A 22,529-nucleotide genomic window follows, 5' to 3' on the forward strand; every position below is an offset into this window, starting at 1 on the left:
AACTGCAGAGGACAGAGCTCAGACAAGGAGAGCGGCAAAGGGTGGGGAGTAGGTGAGAGTGAGATGAGTCCGTGGGACAGGGCTTTTGGCTCTGCAGAGGGAGGTGCTTCCATGCAGCTGTGGGTACTCAGCAGTATATTGGGGGATGAAGGGAAAGAGAAGGGGACAAGAAGAACACTACTGGAGAAGTGGGTTAGTGTGGCGGTGAGGAGGTGAGCTCTGCCGCCATTGGACTGCCTGGCTTATTGTCTCAGCTCTACCATATTCCTGCTGTGTGACCCTGGGCACATACCTTGACATCTCTGAGACTCAATGTCCTCATTTGTAAAATGTGGATAATAAGACCTATCTCACAATGTTACCATTAGCATTAACACAGAAAGAGCTTAAATGGATGCGTGGCACGAAGGGAGAGCTCAATAGATTCCAGCTGCAGTTGTGACTACTCCTATTGTGCACCAGCTGCTGTGCTAGGAGCCTTCATTCCACTGTGTCCTCTGAGCTAACTCCCTGCGGGGATTACTGAACCCATTTTGCAGATGAGGAAATGAAGGCCCAGGGGGGCTATCTCTTGTGTGTATCACGCAGCTGGCAAAGGAGGGAGCTGGGGTTTAGATGCAGACTTTTCCAACTCCCTGTCCCTGCTCCCCTGCGTGCCCTTCCCTGCTGCCTCTCATGGGGTGAGTGCTCTGAGATGCAAAGATTGTAAGACTTCCATCGCAGTTTCTGTCTAGGGCACTCTTTTTTTTTTTTTTTAGATGGAATCTCAGTCTGTTGCCCAGGCTGGAGGGCAGTGGCACGATCTCAGCTGATTGCAACCTCCACCTCCTGGATTCAAGCGATTCTCCTGCCTCACCCTCCCAAGTAGCTGGGATTACAGGCATACGCCACCTCGCCAAGCTAATTTTTGTATGTTTTAGTAGAGATGGGATTGCACCATGTTGGCCAGGCTGGTCTCGAACTCCTGATCTCAGGTGATCTGCCTGCCTTGGCTTCCCAAAGTGCTAGGATTACAGGTGTGAGCCACCGTGCCTGGCCTACAAGTAAATAATTCCAGTAAAATCACGAGCTTCAGGGAGGAAAAATGCCTTTCTCGTATGGGTCCATTGCCACCGTGTCCAACCCAGAGCCCCAGCTCTGGCTGGGTGAAGTTTGCACGGAAAGCCCAGTTGTGATTTTTCTTGTTGTATCTGGGTCAGTGGCTCTCCTTGCACTTAGAATATAACCCAAAAGTCCTCCCCTTTGGATTAGAGCAGCAGTCCTCAACCTTTTTGGCACCAGGGACCAGTTTCACGGAGGAGAATTTTTCCATGGACTGGGTGGGAACATCCTCAGATCATCAGGCTTTAGTTAGATTCTCACAAGGAGCATGGAACCTGGATCCTCTCAGGCACAGTCCACAGCAGGGCTCACACTCCTGTGAGAATCTAATGCTGCTGCTGCAGTGGCAGTTGGTGGAGCTCAGGGGATAATGCTCCATCACCTGCTGCTCACCTCCTGCTGTGTGGCCCTGTCCATGGTCCAGGGATTGAGGATCCTGGGATTAGAGTACTGACCCCTGCCCACCTTACCCTGTGTAACTTGTTCCCTTGCTCACCCAGGATAACGACTTGGGTCATCTTTAAGACGTTCTCATAAGCCAGGTTCTTTCCTGCCTCAGAAAAAGAGGCTTTGCATGTGCTGCTCCCTCTGCCTGGAGCCCTCTGCTCTCTCCCATCCTCTGCTTCTGCCTGGCCCATCCTTCCTACCCTTCAAATTTCTGCTGAAATTCAGCATCTTAGGGAGGTCTCCCCTGAGTGCTCTGTCTAAAGGGGTTGTGGTAGCTGGTCTGCAAAGACGGCTCCTGGTACTTCCTGGCCTTTCCTGGGTATTCTGCTGTTCCTATCAAGAAGTAGATGATAGGCTGGGCACAGTGGCTAATACCTGTAATCCCAGCACTTTGGGAGGCCAAGGCGGGCAGATCACCTGAGGTTGGGAGTTCGAGACTACCCTGACCAACATGGAGAAACCCTGTCTCTACTAAAAATACAAAATTAGACAGGTGTGGAGGCCCATGCCTGTAATTCCAGCTACTTAGGAGGCTGAGGCGGGAGAATCGCTTGAACCTGGGAGGCGGAGGTTGCAGTGAGCTGAGATCATGCCACTGCACTCCAGCCTGGGCAACAAGAGGAAAACTCTGTCTAAATAAATAAATAAAAAGAAGTAGACTCTATTTTTCTTCCTCCTGGAACTGGGCTGGTCCTTGGCCCTGGCTTTGACCGGTGGAATGTGGCAGAGGTAATCTACTGAGGCTTCCAAGGCTCGCCCTTCAAATGACTGGCAGCTTCTCCTTCCTGCCACTTGGAACCCACCTGGTATGCTGCAGGAGGCCCATATCACACAGAGAGGACACAGGGGGAGAAATGGGGTGTTCAGCTCAACAGCCCCAGTTAAACCCCCAGCCAACAGTCGGCTTGAGCCAGCTTGGTTGCTCCAGCCCAGTTGAGCCCCTGAATGGCAGCAAGCCCAGCTAACATTTTATGGAACAGAAGAACCACCCAGCTGAGCCCACAGAATTGTGGGAGATGATCCAATGGTATTGTTGTTTTAAGCCACTCAATTTCCAATAATCTAAAGAGAGGTTAATCCCTGATATATTTCTCTCTTTCTCTCTCTTTGCTTTTTAGAGGCAGGGCCTCACTGTGCTGCCGAGGCTTCAGTGCAGTGAGTACTCACAGGTGCAGTAATAGTGCCCTGCGGCCTCGAACTCCTAGTCTCAAGCACCCCTCCTGTCTCAGCCTCCCGGCTAGCTAATATTCTAAAAATCATTGCCCCAATGCATTTACTTCACAGCATTCATAATAATCTATAATTACATAATTATTTGATTCTTTTTTTTTTTGGTGTGTGTGTGAGACGGAGTTTCGCTGTTGTTACCCAGGCTGGAATGCAATGGCGTGATCTCGGCTCACCACGACCTCCGCCTCCTGGGTTCAGGCAATTCTTCTGCCTCAGCCTCCTGAGTAGCTGGGATTACAGGCACGCGCCACCATGCCCAGCTAATTTTTTGTATTTTTAGTAGAGACGGGGTTTCACCATGTTGACCAGGATGGTCTCGATCTCTTGACCTCGTGATCCACCCGCCTCGGCCTCCCAAAGTGCTGGGATTACAGGCGTGAGCCGCCGTGCCCGGCCAATTATTGGATTCTTAACTTGCTCTTCTCTCTCTCTTTCTCTTATTCTCTCTTTCTTCTGGTCTCAAATTCCTGAGCTGGAGTGATCCACCCACCTTGGTCTCCCAAAGTTCTGGAATTACAGACGTGAGCCTCCGCGCCTGGTCCAGAGCCCACCTTCTTAACCCTCATACTATTCTGCCTCTCTGAGCCTTGGCTTTCATATCTGTAAATGGGATAATAATGCCTGTTTAACGGGGCTATGATACCATGATATGGCAGAGCCAGACACATTGTAGAATCTCAATAAATCCCAATTTGCTGTGGCAAGATAGATAAACAGGCTTCCAACCAGAGAGGGCTTTGAAGGCTCTATGGTGAGGGTGCTACGGAACCACTGAGAGTTTCTGAGTAAGACAGTGACGTCACGAAGCTGTGGCTTAGCTCCGGTTCTACCTTTTCCTGCCTCTGTCTCCCCACCAACTGTCTGAGGTTGGCATCTGAGTTTCACATCCCTGTCTTACCTCCCCGTGAGGTTTTGAGATTTGAGCTGTTTCAGGGCCGGGACAGGTCATCCTACACCTGGAACGAAGGGCGTGGGAGGGATCTTCTTGGTCAGATGTTCTGACCAAACCCAGACCTTCCAGCATCCCTGGCCACCTGCCTCGCACATGCCGATGTTCTTGGTCTTGTGGGTCTCCTCTCAAAAGGCTGCCTCAGAGAGCCCATCTAGGGTCCCTTTCTGTCTCTGCCTCCAGCCCTGCTGACTGAGAGGTGCCTGGGTTTCCCATGACTGACTTCTTATTCCCCTTGGAATCCCTTCCGCAGAAGGGTGGATGAGGTGAGACGGAGGCGGGTAACTCGGTGGGAGAGGGAGGAGGGAGAAAAAAACACGGAGTCAGAGCAGGAGAGAGTGGGAGAGAGGGGGAAAAGGAGAGAGAGAGTGTGTGGTGGAGAGAGGGTGAGCCAGAGTGGGGGAAAGATGGGCTCACTGCTTCAGGGCAGGGCGTACCTGGTGACAGAAATGGGCCACCTGACCTTGTGCTGTTGTTCCCTTGTTCTGACGGATGTTGTGAGTCTGTGTGGGTGCACACGCATGCACACGTGGCACGTGTGTCCACATAGACTCGAGCGTCTGTGACATAGCATGCACCCCGTCTGCTGCCTGTGTGTGGAAGTGCATAGACGGGTCTCCAAGGACACAGGGACTAAGCATGTGGAGAATCACCTGCAGTGGTCCATGCAGTCCTCAGCCCCAGCGTCACCTCCTCCACGTGCCTCGCCCCCATTAGTTCACCCTCTGCCCCCTGTGGTGGCAGGATCACATTTCTTGGTGAGTCTCTGTTTACCTGTCCCTGTCTCTGCCTCTATTGCGAGCTTCCTGCAGGAAAGTCCATGTCCCTGTCATTCCTATACTCTTGGGAGCAAGCTCAGGGCTTGGTGGGGCAGGTGATTAATAAATGCTATGACTGATGGAGTATGTTTGTGTGAGTGGATCTACTTCCAGAAGACACGCACACACACACACACATGCACACATGGGAACATGCATGTGGCCATACACACATGAACATGCACTGTGGGATGTCAATGTGTCTCTAGGATGTCCATGAGTGAGCCTCTGGTCACACACCATGCCCACAGATTGATGCAGTCATACACTGGTAAATATTTAGCAACCAGCTCCTCATGGAAAAAACAAGCCCCGATTCACAGCATTTGCCCATTGCTGTGGTGTAAATGTTCCCACCATGGCCGACTTCAAGCTGCTGATGTGGCGTCCTGGAATACTGAGTTAGCTGGGAAGAGCCGCCCATGACTGGCTCTCATGGGCCCATCGGAGTTGGCTTCAGCACACGGAAGGATGAGTGTCTGTGACTGCCCAGCCTGTGGCGGGAGGGTAGGTGGGGCAAAGTTCCTCTGGTGATGGTAATGCTTTTTTCCAGAGCCGTGCCCTGGGGGAGCAGGCAGTTGGTGACTGCCAGCCAGCGTTCACAGAGCAGGCTTGGAAGCCAGTCTAAACCAATACTCCTTGTTAGGCAGGTCTGGACACTCACCAAGACAGCAGCGCCTTCCCTCACTCCCTGAAGATGCTTTAAAGTTTTTGGATTTGGTGAAGTCAGCATGACTGCAGGGAGGTAATGCTAAGCCTGGAGCACGAATGGAAGAGGAGAAAGAAGGAATGCTTCAAACCCCCATCCGAGGCAGCTGGCTAGGAATGCGGGAGGGTCTGGAGGTTTGGCTTTTGTGCCTGCTTGAAGCCGATTCACTGTGCAAGCGTGGACATATCCCTCACTCTTTCTGGCCTCCAGCTGTGACTTTCTTCCATGAAAGGATAGGCCTTCTGAGCTCTATTGCCTCTACCTGACCCTCTGGGAGTTGGTCCTTAAACTGGGCCCTGAGTGTTAAAATCTATATTCAAAAAACAGAGAGAGGCTGTGCTGCCTTTAGAAAAGAGCAAGAGGGGACCCTGCCCTGGCCCTCCTCAGACCAAGCCCTTTCCCATGTGGGGAGGAGGCCACAGGCCAAGGCGGTGTGCTCATCCCAAGCCCTGCCCCCTTCTAGACACCCGTCTGATGTTGCCAGTTTCTGCTCTAAGAGTCCTACTGAGCTGGCTTCCAGGGCTGGCTGCCATCTGTCTGCCTGAGGACCCATGTCCTCCTGCCTCAAGCAGTGGTTTTGGGGAAGCTGGGTGTGCACCCACTTGGTGGAAGATGCCCTGAACGTGCTGAGTAGAGCTGGAAGTGGGAAAGGAAGAGGGGTGGGTTGTGGACAGGGAGCGGTAGTCTAGGGTTCCAGGGTGGGCTTGCCCCATGCTGCCACTTTGAGGAACAGAATGGAGAGGAGGTTGAGAATTTTCAAGTCAAACCTAACATTTTAGGTTGTCACAAGGACATATTTGCCAGGACAGAGGACAGACCATATATATATTATTTATATATTTGAGATGGAGTCTCGCTCTGTTGCCTAGGCTGGAGTGCAGTGGTGTGATCTCGGCTCACTAAAACCTGTGCCTCCCGGGTTTAAGCAATTCTCTCCCTCAGCCTTCTGAGTAGCTGGGATTACAGGTACCCAACACCACACTGAGCTAATTTTTGTATTTTTAGTAGAGACGGGCTTTCACCATCTTGGCCCGGCTGGTCTTGAACTCCTGACCTCATGATCTACCCGCCTCAGCCTCCCAAAGTGCTGGGATTGCAGGCATGAGCCACCTCGTCCGGCCGATAGGCCATATTTTTAAGGTTGATGTGCAGCTGTTAAATCTTCAGACTTAGGTTATGAAGAGTGAGCCTCCCTTTCTACTCTTGCCCTGGACCCCACAAGTGTTAGGGGTGAGCCTGGAGAGAGAGATAATTGAGAAATTGAGATTGGTGGGGGTTTGGCAATGTGGCCCCAGCAGCCTGAGGCTGAGTTAGACAGGGAGTTTTGAACGTTTGCATCTTCTGAAAAAAAAAAAAAAAAAAAAAAAAAGGCAGACTTTTCTGGGTCACGTGATACAGGGCTTACCTTGTCTTAAGTCTGTGTGGTGCGCGGGTGTCATCTGCGTGTCATCTGCATGCCATCTGCGTGTCATCTGCGTGTCATCTGCATGCCATCTCCTTTCTCTTGAGCCCCAGAAAGGTTGTACAGTGACCATGCTTGCCCCTGAATCTTAGATAGTGCTGCTATCTTAGCTGGTTTACTGCCATGACTGGTCATCCTTCCAATGGGACCTTTCTCCGATGTCAAGGGTCATATCCTCCCGTTAGTATCTCATTTTGTCTTTCTCATCTCTTCAAGTTAAGAGAGTCCCAGGGGCCCTCCCCATTCTTTGGCCACTCCACGGCCCCTCCCTCCCTGAGGAGCACCCCTCTGCAAGAAGCCCTCTGAGTAAACTGGCAGGGTCATGTGCATTCCAAACTGCACATGTTCATGGGGGAAAATGGAAACCCGGGAGTGGGGTTGGGATGTTGAGTGGGGCTTGCTTATTCTAAAAGAGAAGACTCAAGGACGTCATGCTCTCTGTCTTCAAATGTCTGAGGGGCTGTCATGCTGAAAAGGGAAGGGATTTATTCAGTGTTGCTGGAGTGTGAAGGAAGAGGTGGATTAAAATTCAGTGTGCAGAGAAGACTTTTGCCAAAGAGTGCTACTTAGCACTGGCTGGTGCTATCTCTGGAGGGGGTGAGCCCTCTGTCACTGGAGGCGTGCAAGTTTCTGTAAAGGATATTTAATAGGGAACTCATGATTTACAGAGTGGGGAGGACACCCTACTGCATAGCATCTAAACTTCCCATCCCTAAGAATCTGTAGCTTTCGATTGCTTTAAATAGGATGCCAGGAGTTGGGAAAGCAATTAAAGAAATCCACTGAAGTGAGGACCAAGCTATAAAAAAAAATCTTTATTTCATGTACCAGGATTTTCTTTTTTTTCTTTTTTTTTTTTAGTTTTCTGCTTTTTAAAATTTTTTTCTGTTAACAGTCTGAAAAAAAAAGGACCCACCAAGAAAATCAATGGAGGTTAGTTTCTTGAATTGGTCTGAGCTGGACATGAGCAATCATCCACTCTGGGAAGCAATGCCTTAGCAGTCCCGGTCCTGGCTCCTTCCCTCCAGAACCCCCAGCCCTTTCTCATCCATGGCGATGTCACCCCACACCCCAATGCTTTCTTCAAGCAGACCCAGAACCCAGGCCTTGCAGCTGGGAAAGAAACATACTGATCACCTTCCCAAACGCTCTGCCGGAATTCAGAAGATTGGAGCTAGTTTTTCTGTTCGGACAGGCCCCCCTTGGGGGCTGTTTTCTTGGGGCCTCTCCCGTCTCCTTTCTCTCTCATCCTTGATCCCTTTAGATAGGGAATCTGGTGGAGCGGTGGGAGAGATGGGGGTGGGAGAGGGGTAGAGTTGGGTTTCTGCCCAGACTGAGAACATCTTGGCTGTGGTTAGCACACCTTGAATTGTCTCTCATCATTCTGCTCCAGGGCCCATGACCTCCCCCTGCACTTCTGGACTGGGTTGGCTGATGTTCTGCCCTCTGCTGACCTGGGAAAATAACTTTCCTTTCCCAGGCAAAAGACAGGAAAGGCAGGTGAGATGTTCAAGCTCAAAAAGCCTTGCTAGCCATTCTCTAGAACTCCCCAGAGAGCTCAACCTCAGGAAATGCCAGTGTCTAGAAATATGCAAATCAAGGGAGACTCGCAGGCAGAGGTGGGGGCCTCACCTTGACCTTCAGTCACCTGGGAGTGACTTGCAGGCTGTTCTGAAATTTCCAGCTCAGGAAAGCTGTTGGATTTATTCTCAGCCTGAAAACTGGCCCTCGTCACTCTGGGGAAGTAAGCGGAGAAACACAGGATGGCCCTGGACTTTAGTCTGTAGTGCAAGTTTAACTTCTGGGCCTGGTCCTTACACTGGGACGGAACTGCTAAAACCTTCCTCTCCATCTCAGCAAACCTCGGAGGATCTTCTTTTTCACAGACCCTCCCCAGAGACAGTGGGAAAGCCCTGGTGGCAGATCTCTTCTCCCAAGGAAGCCTCCTTAATGCTCTATGATGGCAGAAAGGGGACACAAAGCGAAGAAGGGCTCTGGGGACCCCCGTGTCTTTCCCTTCTTTGCCTGAACAGCACCATCCGTTTGCTCACATGTGTGTATTTTTGCTTTGACATTGGATGTGGGGGCAGGGGCTTGGGGAGCACAGTGAGGAGGTATATGGGGTGTGTGTGTGTGTGTGTGTTTGAGAGGCTGACTGATGATGAGCCTGGGGGCTTGGTGGCAGCTGTCCTGGTCATCCCTGGCATATCCCCGGGGCAGGTGGCAGATCTGAAGTCACAGATACATAGAGCGAGAATGGGCCTTCAGTGTTCATCTGGGTCAATCCACATGCTTACACAGGAGGGAAAATTAAGGCCCAGAGAGGCCATGCAGCAAGGAATCCCAGAATCCAGGGCTGGATTCCTGCCCTTCCCATGCATGTGAGTGGTGTGTGTGTTTGTGTGCATGTGTATGTTCATGTGTGTGGGGTTTTGGGAGGGCATGAATGAACACAAACGCCAGTGTGGAGCTGTTATTGTCCATGGCTTTTGAGGGCCTGAGTCAGTTTCCTCTGAGCCACGCCCCTGGCTGTGTATGGGATGGAGGGGTTTAGACTGAGCGTGTCCCTGTGAGTGACTGCGGTGCTGGGCTAAGTGGATTGTGTATGTGTGTGAACGTGCGTGCGCACGCGTGCGCCGTGTGGTCACCTTCTCTGTTGGATTCTGTCTTCCCCCATCCACAGCACCTTCCTGGTCTCAGGAAGTCACCTTTCCTTCACAGAGACCCCCTGCAGCTCACTGGGACCTTCCCCCACTCCCTCCGACCTTCGAGCCCAGCTCTCACCTCTCACAAAGGTTTTGTTTTGTTTCTGTAAATGCATTTGTATATTCGTTTTCTGTTTTTTTCTTTACAAGTTCCCTGCTAAATTTTAAGTCCCCCACCCCACCCCATTTTTTGTTTTCACAGTTTAAAGCTGGAAAAGAATTAAAAGAAAAATACTATCTGATTTTCTTGCAAGTAAATCCACTTATTTTATATTTACATGTATTTATAGTCTGTGTTTTTTTTATTTAAAAAAATCACCACTTGTTTTTCCTTTTTCTTTTGTAAAAAGAAACCTTTTTGCAGTATCATTGATGAACCCGCTGGGCCCCAAAGGGCATCAGTGAGTCCAAGGACCCCCAAAGGGTCAATGAACCCCCTTCCCAGGGGACTGGGGGGCTTATGAGTCTGGAGGTCCACTATCGCCCCAGGGTCATCGGGTGGCCCTGAGGTGAGGGGTGAGGAGGGAGAGCTGTTTCATGTCCCCCGGGGAGTGGGCGTCTCCTGACCTCAAGGACAGGAGCTTGAGGACGTGACCCCAAGAGGCTCACCCTGAGGATTCCCGGGTTTCTGGCATCTTGGTAAGCCACCGGCAGACATCCCCTCTCCTTCCCTTTCCTCAAGGCCTAGGAAGTCATCACAGTGGGTTAAGGACCATTAAGGACTGGGAACCTGGGGCCAGGCAGCCCCAAGTGCACACCCCTCCAGGCACCCTAACGGAGAGGAGGGACAAGGGCTGGGTCACCTGGAGGCCTACAATTGCCCCGTCAATGCTGGGCGGGGCCGGCTCGAGCCCTGAGCCTTCCAGGCGTTCCTGGGGCTCCCACCCAGGGGCTCCAGGGACCTGGCAGTGACTGCAGGCTCACCCGGCCCCGGGGCCCCTGAGTCTCGCCCCGACTCTTCCAGGGAGGCAGGGCCCGCTGGGGGTTAAAGGGAACAGAAAAGTAACTCTCCCCGCGTTAAAAAAGAAAGTCACATAAACCCTGAAAAATACAAAGGACATCCTCTTTCCTTTCTGTTCTCATTTTTTTTTGCTTTAATATTATCTTGGTTCTCTTTTTTCATTTAAATTGGTTTTTATTAAATGTTAAAATAATGGTACATGGGAAATCATGCATTTTCTTTTAGATTTATTTTCTATTTTTAATTTTTATCCCTCTCGCTTTTTTTAAAGTTTGTTTCTTCCCTCGTTTATATTTTCTCACATTTCCTGTTGTTTTGCTTCTTTGTTCCTCTTATATTTTGTTCTTTTTTTTTTTTAATTTACTTGTTATGTTTTTCTCTTTTTTTTTTTTTTTGTTGTTGTTTGTTTTTTGTTTTTGCTTTTGGAAGGTCTCCCCGCGGATGGTCTGGGTCCCCCTGCCCCACCCCGCCCCGCCCCGCCCCGTCCGTCCGTCCCCGGGGGCCGCGCCCTCCTCCCGGCTCCGCCCCGGCGCTGGCGAGGCCCGCGGTCATCAGACGGGGGTGGTCCGGCGGTTGGCTGTGTTGGAGTGAAGAGAGTCCTTGTTCTCCTTCTGGATACAGTTGTGAACCTGGAGGAAGCTGTTATCCCTGTCGGAGTTGTAGGTGGCGGTGGGCGTGGTGGCGGCCTTCAGGGGGTCCCTGCTGAGCGTGTACATGGAGATCTCCGTGGACGGCAGGGTGTTGAAGCCCTTGATGCCCACGGGGGAGGCGTCCCTGGAGTGTGAGGGCTCCGTGGAGCGCGAGCTGGAGCGGCTGCGGCGCTGGTAGCGGTAGCGGTAGCTGGGGATGCGGGTGATGGCAGAGGCCTGGAGGTAGTCCGTGGCGCGGGCCGTGGCCCGGAGCTGTTTGTGCCGGTCGATAAACATGTGCACGGCCAGCACCCCGACCATCTCGGCGATGATGAAGGACAGGGCCCCGAAGTAGAAGGACCAGCCGTAGGAGTAACTATTCTTTTTGGAGTCGCTCTTGGAGGGGTCTCCGGCATTGGCAGATATGTACACTATGATGCCAATAATGTTACTCAGACCTGCGGGGCGCAGGGTGGCGGAGGGGTGGGGGATCGGAGAGAAGAAGGTTAGTTTCTCAGGAGGAAGTCGGCCATGGGCAGCCTCAAAGCACGGGGACAGCTGTGTGGGCCTTCCCCCGTCCCTCGCTGCACGAACAGGTGGGCCGGTGTAGAGGGACATTGGCAAGCTTCCTCTTAACGTGTTATCTTTCCATTCAGAGAGAGCCACAAGGGAAGTGCTAATGGAAACAGACACCGGCGGAGCGGGCGAAGAGACGCATTCCTTCCGCAAGGCGCTGAGTAACTAACAAGATATTGCTCTTGAGCCTTTACTACCTGCTTTCCCTGCCTGGGGCTTCCCAAGCAGGGCACAGGTGAGGAAACCAGCACAGAGAGGTTAAAGAGCTTGCTTAAGGCTGCACAGGGTTTCGAAGCTGGTCTAGCAGTGGCTGAAGACGGGTTTCTGGAGCCAGGATTTTAAGCCTTGGCAAATTAACCTCAGTCTGAGTTTCCAGATCTGTAGAATGGGAGTAAGGATAGGCCTTGCTCTTCAGGGCTAGGGAGAGGGTTAAAAGGGTGAATACTCTTTGTATTAGGGTATATTTAATACTAAGTGAGTACTCTTAGTACTTAGTACATAGTACTTAGTATATCACAACTTTTAGATGTTGGTCGTTCTTTTTTTTTTTTTTTAATGATGGAGTCTCGCTGTCACCCAGGCTGGAGTGCAGTGGTGCAATGATAGCTCACTGCAGTCTGAAACTTCTGAGATCAAGCAATCCTCCCACCTTAGCCTCTCTAGTAGCTGGGATTACGGATACATCACCATGCCCAGCTGATTGAAAGAACAAATTTTTGTAGAAATGAGGTCTTGAGGTCTCGCTATGTTGCCCAGGCTGGTCTTGAACCCCTGAGCTCAAGTGATCCTCCTGTCTCAGCCTCCCAAAGTGCTGGGATTGCAGGCGTGAGCCACTGCGCCTGGCCTGATGTTGGTCATTCTTATTAAATGGCTCAGGCTATACCCAGGTTCTTTTTCCGGCATCTGAAGTGAGTGTGACTCATCTGTCATGTAACTGGGCTCAGGCATCTGGATGTGGGTGCCTGCCTGGTCCCACCTGGGTAGGACAGTGAGAGGAGAGTTGTCCCTTGGTTTCCAGGGTGGAGCTGAGCATCCCATAGGGGTTTGAGGGCACTTGGGTGCTCTCTCTCCAGCCACCTCATGGGTTTACTTGAACTGGGAGGGGAGAGGGCCAGTGGGGATTGGCCAGGTACCCTGAGAGGAAGTGGGGATTTGGGCTTCCTCTTTCAAGTGGTGGGAAGAAGATGGGCCATTGGGCCAAGGGATGGGTATGGGGATGCTCCTGGAGGATTTGGTGGAGGCTCAGGCATTGCTACAGGGCAGAAGCCCCCAGCACAACCTTCCTCCCCTGCAACACGACTTGGTGTAAGGCCTGGAGATTCCTCTCTCCTTTTCTCTCTCTGCCAGGCCCTTCTGGCCCCTGGGCACCCAGCCCCAGCCTTCTTCCCAGTGGCGGGCCAGGACTCCAACCCGCTCCAGTCCGTGGCTGTTACCTGCAGATACGAAGAAGATGCCGGCACTCAGGATGATGTTGTGTCGAGTTTTGTAGAACTCGCTGGCTGCGATGCAGAGGCCACCCATGAAAAGCAGAATCACACTCAGGATCGGGAAAATGCTTGAGGCCCTCACGGCCCCTGTGGAACACGGAGGGTCAGGGAGAAAGAGAACAGCATGGTTATGAGACTGAGGCACACACAGAGGCAGGTGGGAGAGCAGCCCCGAGGAGCTGGGGGTTTAAGGACACAGCCTTAGGGGAGAGGTTGCTTTGCAATCCTAGGGAGGGAGAGACAGCGAGCAAGCTACTGCCCAGCTCACAGCCCTGCAGGGGCTCCCCGCTGCCTCCAGGGCCAAACTCCAGCACACTATCAGGCACACAGGGCCCTGTGTGACTTGGCCTCTGCCCATTTCCAGCCCCACAGCTTCCAGTGCCCAGGTTGTTTTGTCCCCCACAGCCAACTTCTCAGGACATGTCAGTTCATGCTGCTGACTTTCTTTTTTTCAAGACGGAGTTTCCCTCCTGTTACCCAGGCTGCAGTGCAATGGCACGATCTCGGCTCACTGCAACCTCTGCCTCCTGGGTTCAAGCAATTCTCCTGCCTCAGCCTCCCGAGTAGGTGGGACTACAGGCGCGCACTAGTATGCCCAGCTAATTTTTATACTTTTAGTAGAGACGGGGTTTCACCTTGTTGACCAGGATGGTCTCGATCTCTTGACCTCGTGATCCACCCGCCTCGGCCTCCCAAAGTGCTGGAATTATAGGCGCGAGCCACCGCGCCTGGCCCCATGTTGCTGACTTTTGAAATACAGAGGTTCTTACTGGAATATCTTTTCTATTCTTCACTCAGCAAACTCTTCTTCATCCCTCAAAACCCAGCTAGAAGTCCCCTCTTCTGTAAAGCCTTCCCTGACTTTCTTTTTTTATTTTTTGAGATGGAGTCTCACTCTGTTACCCAGGCTGGAGTGCAGTGGCGTGATCTCGGCTCACCACAACCTCTGCCTCCTGGGCTCAAGTAATTCTCCTGCCTCAGCCTCCAGAGTAGCTGGGACTACAAGCTTGTGCCACCATACCTGGCTAATTTTTGTATTTTTAGTAGAGACGGGGGTTTCATCATATTGGTCAGGCTAGTCTTGAACTCCTGACCTTGTGATCCACCTGCCTCGGCCTCCCAAAGTGCTGGGATTACAGGCTCGAGCCACTGTGCCCCGCTCCTTCCCTGACTTCCTTAGGCAAAGTTATGAGCTCCCTCGTCTGAACTTTGGGGCCTTGGTTGTGTTGAGAGGCAGTGTGGTGTAGTGGTTAGGTGGAAACGCATGGGTTGGGTTTGAGTCTGGCTGCAGCGTTTATTAGCTGTGCAAGTTTGGGAAAAGTAAGTCACCTTTGTATGCCTCAGTTTCCTCATCTGTAAAGCAGGAATGGTAATAATGCCAGCCTTCTAAGATTGCTGTGAGGATTAAATAGGTTGATTCAGGCAATGCACTTCGATACGTTTCTGGGGCCTATAATAAACATTCAATACATGATATTGTAATAAATATTTGTGTATATGTATGCTTCCACCATGAACCATAGGTCATGAGGCAAGGACCGTGGCTTTACAAAGAGAAAGTCTCTTCTCTTTACCCTTTCTGTCCAACGACACAGTAGGCTGTCAGTAGAAGCTCATTAAAATGTGGGTGGTGATGCAGGAGGAACAGGCACATTGCAAAAAAAAAACAAAATAGGCCGAGCACAGTGGCTCACACCTGTAATCCCAGCACTCTGGGAGGCCAAGGTGGGCGTATCACCCGAGGTCAGGAGTTTGAGATCATCCTGGCCAACATGCTGAAACCCCATCTCTACTAAAAATACAAAAACTAGCTGGGTGTGGTAGCAGGTGCCTACAATCCCAGCACTTTGGGAGGCCGAGGCAGGAGAATTGCTTAAATCTGGAAGGCAGAAGTTGCAGTGTGCTTGAGATCACGCCACTTCACTCCAGCCTGGGCGACAAAAGCGAAATTCCGTCTCAAAAACAAAAACAAAAACTAAGAAGAGAAACCCTTCCAGATGAGGACTGACAAACGGGACCAGAGAAAACAAAGAATATTGTAATGAAAAGGGAGAAACGGACAGAAGGTGAGGGCCAGCACATCTGTAGGTGGGTGGGGGAGAAGGGGTGCAGGCGGCTAAGGGCAGAGCCTGGGCTTTGTGTGTTTGTCGGGGAGCAGCACCTGAATGAGGACCCAGAGGAGCTCTTCCTAATATGTCTTTGCAAAGTAAAAAATTTTTTTCTATCCAAATTCAAATAGTCAGTGAGTGACCTCAGGACCCAGCTCGTGTCCTGGGAGCCGTACGCCAGACAGGAGGCGGAGCTGGCCTGAGGCAGGGGTGAGGGAAAACATGTCTTCTTTATTATTATTTTTTATCTTTTGAGATGGAGTCTCCCCCATAGCCCAGGCTGGAGTGCAGGGCGTGATCTTGGCTGACTGCAACCTCTGCCTCCCAGGTTCAAGTGATTCTCCTGCCTCAGCCTCCCGAGTAGCTGGGATTATAGGCGTGTGCCACCATGCCTGGCTAATTTTTGTACTTTTAGTAGAGACAGCGTTTCACTATGTTGGCCAGGCTCGTCTCAAACTCCTGACCTCATGATCCATCCACCTTGGGCTCCCAAAGGGCTGGGATTACAGGCATGAGCCTGTAAAAGATGCACCCTGCCAAAGATGTCTTCTTTAAATGTTGCTTAAGTGGTTTCTAAGGAAGTTGAGTCCTGAAAAATCACAGGGCCCTTTGGCCAACCCCAGGGATTGGTCAGAGAGGTTGGTTTTGGAGGGGAAGGTGCCAGGAGTGGAGCTTCCACTTCTCCCCATCCCCATCTCCACCCCTTTGGGTGGCAGTGTGTTGAAGAAAGATCTGTGAGAAGAGAATTTCTCTATATAGGGATTTTTCTTTTTCTTTTTTAAATGTATTTTTATTTGTATTTTTTGAGACAGAGTCTTGCTCTGTTGCCTAGGCTGGAGCGTAGTGGTGTGATCTTGGCTCACTGCAGCCTCTACCTCCGGGGTTCAAACGATTCTCCTGCCTCAGACTCCCAAGTAGCTGGGACTACAGGTGTGCACTATCACACCCAGCTAATTTTTGTAAGACGGCGTTTTGCCGTGATGGCCAGGCTGGTCTTAAACACCTGACCTCAAGTGATCTTCCCGCCTCGGCCTCCTAAAATGCTGGGATTACAGGTGTTAAAAGGTGTTTAGGCAGTTTGCTGAGATGTGTGTGATGTAAAAACCCTTCTTCTGCACCCCTGCTCCATGGATCTGTAGTAAAGTCTACACTGCTCACAAATGGGTGAGTGGGTTATTTGGGGGGAACTTGAAGAAGGGCAGAGCTCTTGGGGCAAAACCAAGCTACATATAGGGAAGCAGGGATGGGAGGAAGGTGGCCTGGAGCAGCTGTGCTACTCTGCAGCCTCAGCACCCTCCTTCTCTTGGGCAGGATGGGGCTGCCCCTCCCCAGACCTCAGGGAGATGTTCTCTCCTTGCAAATCATTGCTAAGACAACAGGCTGTATCCCTAACCTGATTCCCCAGCCGAAACGCACCCACATCCACACTCATGTGTGCACAGACATGCATGACTAAAAGGCTACCTTATTCTCATCTTTACAAGCACATGAGGATTGAGACAGTCTCCCCTGTAGCCCAGGCTGGAGTGCAGTGGCACGATCTCAGCTCACTGCAACCTCTGCCTCCTGGGTTCAAGTGATTCTCCTGCCTCAGCCTCCCAAGTAGCTGGGATTACAGGCGCACACCCCCATGCCCGGCTAATTTTTGTACTTTTAGTAGAGACGGGGTTTCACTATGTTGGCCAGGCTGGTGAGGATAGTGAGAGCTTACTGAAGACCTAGGAGAAGGGGGAGGATATTTGTTAAGCACCACTCTGTGTTGGGTCTTGAGCAGGTACCTAACGTGATGTAATTTCATCTTCAGAACAGCCGAGCAGGGTGTGTTTTTCGTCCCAATTTACAGATAAGAAAACTGAGGTTAAGAGAGATAAACTCCCCTGCTACCGAGGTCGTGAACCAGGATTCACATTCAGGCCAGCTCAACTTTTGGAGCACCCTGTAGTCTCCCTATGAGGCTTCCAAGGAGCCCAGGAAGGGTGGGTGGCACAGGGCCTGGAGAACTGGGTTTGGGTCCCAGCTGTGCCGCTCGCTTGCTGTGTGGCTAAGGCAGGTGGCTCACCTCCTCTGTTTTCCCCCTGTGTAATATGGGGTATGGACCGTTGGATGGTTTCTGTTTGTTTGTTTTGGAGAGAGGGTCTTGCTCTATCCTCCAGGCTGGAGTGCAGTGGCACAATCTTGGCTCACTGCAACCTCTGTCTTCAGGGTGCAAGTGATTCTCCTGCCTCAGGCTCCAAAGTAGCTGGGATTACAGGCGCCTGTCACCATACCCGGCTAGTTTTTGTATTTTTAGTAGAGATGGGTTTTTGCCATGTTGGGTAGGCTGGTCTTGAACGCCCGACCTCGGGTGATCCACCTGCCTCAGCCTCCCAAAGTGCTGGGATTATGCCTGGCCGTTAAATAGTTTTTAATGGCTCTGCCCTTTCCATGTGGACATGGTCCTGGCCAGCCGCAAAGGTAAATGATCGAAGAAAGAAGGAAGGAAGGAAGGAAGGAAAGAAGGAAAGAAAGAAAGAGGCCGGTGTGGCTTCCGAGGGGCAGCAGCAGCTCGGAGGAGCAGGCGGAAGAAAGGCTCTGGTCTTCCCCCTCCAAGAAAGTGGGCTCTTCCTACCCACGGGATGCCTGCATGTGGCCGACCTAATTGCACCCTGGGAGCAAATGGACTCACAGCAGCCCAGGGCTTGATGTTTCCGGTAGGGCCCCATCTGCCGTGGGAACCCGGATGCCCCAGCTCAGCCTTCCTGCCGGCAGCGGGAGGGAGCGTCAGCTGCGGAGGGAGCTGGGATGCAGGCGTGTGTGCAGCCGGGGGCCAGGCCTATGTGGACAAGGTGGAGGGCGGCAGGAGACGGGGGAGGGGTCTGCTGTGTTGCAGCCAGCAAAGGGCCATGTGGAGGAATCAGAGCGGCTTCAGAAGCCACCAAGGCAGCTTATGACATGCTCTAAATAATGGCTACCAGCGGGGAATACAAACAGGAGCCTCTTCGGCACCGCGGAGCCAGCCCCAGGCTCCGGCCTCTCTTGGAAGAGGCCCCTTTGCCCAGAAAGAAGGCAACAGTGGGCAGCCAATAAATCTCACCATGCTTAGGCCGCTAGACTTGGCAGGGCCGAGATCCAGCTGGGAAGTTAGGAGCAAGCGGCGACTCCTACGCTGGGGAAGTTTCTTGAAGGAGGTATTACTGGCTGGGTCGTGTCACAAACTGAATGGGGATTTTGGAGTTAGTCACACCTGACTTTGAATCCTGGCTTTGTCACTTATCAACTGTGTGACCCTTGGGCAAGGGCCTTTACTGCTCTGAGCCTCAGTTTCCCCATCCTGTGAAATGGGAATAGTAAAAATAATCTTTAGCTTATAAATGTAAGGAAATGCGGCCTGAGGTCAAGCTGCATTGGCATCTGGTTAGACATGCAGCCCTGCCGGGCACGGCGGCTCACGCCTGTAATCCCAGCACTTTGGGATCACCTGAGGTCGGGAGTCTGAGACCAGCCTGGCCAACGTGGCGAAACCCTGCTTCTACTAAAAATACAAAAATTAGGCCGGGCGCGGTGGCTCAAGCCTGTAATCCCAGCACTTTGGGAGGCTGAGGCGGGCAGATCACGAGGTCAAGAGATCGAGACCATCCTGGCCAACATGGTGAAACCCCATCTCTACTAAAAATACAAAAATTAGCTGGGCGTGGTGGCATGCGCCTGTAGTCCCTGTTACTGGGGAGGCTGAGGCAGGAGAATTATTTGAACCCAGGAGGTGGAGATTGCAGTGAACTGAGATCGCACCACTGTACTTTCAGCCTGGGTGACAGAGTGAGGCTACATCTCAGAAAGAAAAAAAGGAAAAAAGATGCAGCCCTGCAGCCCTGCAGCCCTTTCCCCCAACTGAGTTATAATATGGATTTTAATGATATCCCCATAGCAAGATTTGCATGCATGTGAAAGTTTGAGAAGTGCAGTTATAAGAATTCAATTGGGGCTCACACCTGTAATCCTAGCACTTTGGGAGGCCGAGGCGGGTGGATCACCTGAGGTCGGGAGTTCTAGACCAGCCTGGCCAACATGGTGAAACCCCGTCTCTAATAAAGATACAAAAATTAGCTGGGCATGGTGTTGTGCGCCTGTAATCCCAGCTACTTGGGAGGCTGAGGAAGGAGAATCACTTGAACTAGGGAGACAGAGGTTGCAGTGAGCAGAGATCTCGCCATTGCACTCAACCTGGGCGTCACAGCGAGATTCCATCTCAAAAAAAAAAAAAAAAAAGAATTAAATCGGGTCCTACCTTTTACTGTGTCTCACGCTAGAAGGTGCACAGTCAAAGGTAGCAATTTTATTTCTGAGGTTCCTCTCCCCAAAACTTCAGTCCAGACAGAATTTCCCTATAAATCGTCCTGACTTCCCACAAAGCTGGCCATGATCTTGGTGCCAAAATCTATCACAAGAGACAGAAAGTATCCGATTTATTTAATGAACAAATATATACTGGTCTCCTATGATAAGCATATGGCACTTCACATTACCTGCCAGCATTTATAGAGCCTCTCCCCTGTACCAGGCCTTGTTCTAAGAGTGTGTAAACCTCACACCAACCCCATGAAGCCGTGGGCTTTGGCTTCAAGGAGATTATAAACTCCTAAAGCTGACATTGGCAAACTTGTTCTGTAAAGGGAAAGACAGCAAATGTTTTTGTCTTCACTGGCCATATGGTCTCAGCTGCAATTTCTTAACTTTGCAGTTGTAGCATATAAACAGCCATAAACAATATGTAAACAAATGAACGCGGTTGTGTTCCAATAAAACTTTTTTTTACAAAATCACTTTGGGAGGCCGAGGTGGGTGGATCACCTGAGGTCAGGAGTTTGAGACCAACCTGGCCAACATGGCAAAACCCCGTCTCTACTAAAAATACAAAAATTAGCTGGGTATGTTGATGGGTGCCTGTAGTCCCAGCTACTCGGGAGGCTGAGGCAGGAGAATCACTTGAACACAGGAGGCAGAAGTTGCAGTGCTGAGATCGTGCCACTGTACTCCAGCCTGGGCAGTGGGTGACCGAGTGAATCTGTCTCAAAAAGCAGAAAACAACAACGGCAAAACCAGGTGGTGGGCTGGATGTGGCCTACTAGTCATAGTTGGCCAGCTCTGGCCAACAGTATACTTTGTATTGGGGAAAAGACCACGTGGTCTGGAGCAGGGAGATGCTTTACCCTAGACTAGCTGTGAGTCCAGTGAGCAAATGTGGACTGTGCCCACCACCGTGCCAGGCCTGGGCTGGGCATGAGAGACATGAAGGGTGCAGAACAGGCCTGGTTCATGTCTTTATAGAGCTTACGCTCTCATGAAGGACATATATGCCAGCAGATAATCACACAGCCGGGATAACGTGCTATGAAATAAAAGTACCTATATGGCACCAGGAGGGTATGTGACAGGCTAATGTCACAAGTAGACAACTAATGTCCATTGAGAACTTGGAGTATGCCAGGGACTGTTTGAAGCACTGCACATACCCACACTTGTTAGTTCTCATTGCAACCCTATGAGGTAAGTACTTTATTTCTATTTTTTGAGACGGAGTCTTGCTCTGTCGCTCAGGCTAGAGGGCAGTGGCGCGATCTTGGCTCACTGTAACCTTCACCTCCTGGGTTCAAGCAGTTCTCCTCCCTCAGCCTCCCAATTAGCTGGGACTACAGGCATGTGTCACCATGCCCAACTATTTTTGTATTTTTAGTAGAGACGGGGTTTCACTATGTTGTCCAGGATGGTCTTGAACTCCTGACCTCATGATCTGCGAGCCTCGGCCTCCCAAAGTGCTGGGATTACAGGTGTGAGCCACTGCGCCTGGCCTTATTTTATTTTTAAAATTTATTCTAGTTCCACTTGTGGCATTATCTTAAGTAGCATACAATAATACGGCCTCTGAAATGTGATAGATCTGGATTCAAATCCAACACTTATTTTTAAATTTTTATTATTTTTTCTGAGACAGAGTCTCACTCTGTCACCCAGGCTGGAGTGCAGTAGTGCGATCTCGGCTCACTGCAACCTCTACCTCCTAGGTTCAAGTGATTCTTGCGCCTCAGCCTCCCAAGTAGCTGGGATCACAGGCATGCACCATCATGCCTGGCTAATTTTTATATTTTTAGTAGAGACGGGGTTTTACCATGTTGGCCAGGCAGGTCTTGAACTTCTGGCTTCAAGTGATCCGCCTGCCTCAACCTCCCAAAGTGCTGGGCGTACAGGGGTGGGCCACCACACAGGGCCTGAATAAGTACTTTCATTATGCCTATTATACAGGGACTAAACTGAAGCAGGGAGAGGTTAAGCCATCTGTCCGACATTTGTGAATCCAGGCAGTCCGACTCTAGGTTCTGTGCATCTAACCACTGCATTCCCTTCTTTGCAGCCTCTGCACTTCACTGCCTTTCAAAGCATCCTCTGAGCTTATATGGGGATCAGGACAGGCCTCCCTGAGGAAGTGGTGGCAGCGCTGACCTCTGGTGAATAAGGAGCAGCTAATCAGGTACAATGAAGTTAGGGTTGTGGGAGACAAAGCAGCAGGAGCCGGGGTGGAGGAGGCGTGACTTGTACAGAGACCTGGAAGGAGGCTGGATCATGAGGAGCCAGTGGAGGAGCTTGGGGAGCACTGGAGAGGAGGCAGGCAGTGCCGGGCCACGTGGGGCCTCATGGGTTGAGCTAAAGAGCTTAGCTTTATCCTAAGAGCAATGGGAAACTTTAAAGGGCTTAGAGCAGGCAGGGCTGTCATGATCTGATTTGCATCTTAAGAAGCAAACGGATTACGGAAGGGTCAAAGGGGGTTGCAGGGAAGCAGCGAGAAGGCTATCGCAGCTGACCAGAGAGGAGTGATGCTGGTGCTTGGGCCAGGGTAGGTATGAAGGGCATGGACAGAGGCAGATGGGTTTAAGAGATGTTTAGGAGGTGAATTGAAGCTTGATGGATGGATGTGGGAGAGAAGAGGGTGGTGTTGAGATAACTTCTAGGTTTCAGACTTGCCAGCTGGGTGGAAAAACACTTCGTGGGACTGGGAGAAGACTCAGCCTAGCAGTGAGTAGAGAGTCGGGGAGGAGGCGTGGTGGCTTACTCCTGTAAACCTAACATTTTGGAAGGCCGAGGTGGATGGATCACCTGAGGTCAGGAGTTCAAAATCAGCCTGGACAACATGGTAAAACCCCATCTCTACTAAAAAAATACAAAATTAAAAATTAAAAAAAATACAAAATACAAAATTAAAAAGAAATACAAAATTATCCGGGCATGGTGGCACATGTCTGTAAACCCAGCTACTCTGGAGGCTGAGGCAGGAGAATTGCTTGAACCTGGGAGATGGAGGTTGCAGTGAGCTGAGAT

General features: G+C 51.1%; 1 protein-coding gene and 1 long non-coding RNA gene across 4 annotated transcripts in view; one reads left to right on the plus strand and one right to left on the minus strand.

The window, feature by feature from the left end:
- Positions 1 to 7,516: 7,516 nt before the first annotated feature.
- The window catches only part of CACNG2 (calcium voltage-gated channel auxiliary subunit gamma 2), a 140,557-nt gene continuing 125,544 nt past the window's right edge, over positions 7,517 to 22,529 (minus strand). For all 3 annotated transcript variants that reach the window (XM_078339844.1, XM_078339837.1, XM_035271525.3), the window contains 2 exons: positions 13,021 to 13,161; positions 7,517 to 11,469 (listed from right to left, as the gene is read on the minus strand). In XM_078339844.1, the coding sequence (XP_078195970.1) occupies positions 10,934 to 11,469; positions 13,021 to 13,161 (677 nt within the window). In that variant the 3' untranslated portion in view covers positions 7,517 to 10,933. The remainder of the gene's footprint in view (positions 11,470 to 13,020; positions 13,162 to 22,529) is intronic.
- On the plus strand, positions 10,936 to 14,560 carry LOC144578070 (uncharacterized). The gene is made up of 3 exons (XR_013523145.1): positions 10,936 to 11,041; positions 11,668 to 11,822; positions 12,935 to 14,560. It is a non-coding gene; the product is annotated as an uncharacterized LOC144578070 (long non-coding RNA).

Source organism: Callithrix jacchus, chromosome 1 (genome assembly GCF_049354715.1).
Source record: "Callithrix jacchus isolate 240 chromosome 1, calJac240_pri, whole genome shotgun sequence".
NCBI lineage: Eukaryota > Metazoa > Chordata > Mammalia > Primates > Cebidae > Callithrix > Callithrix jacchus.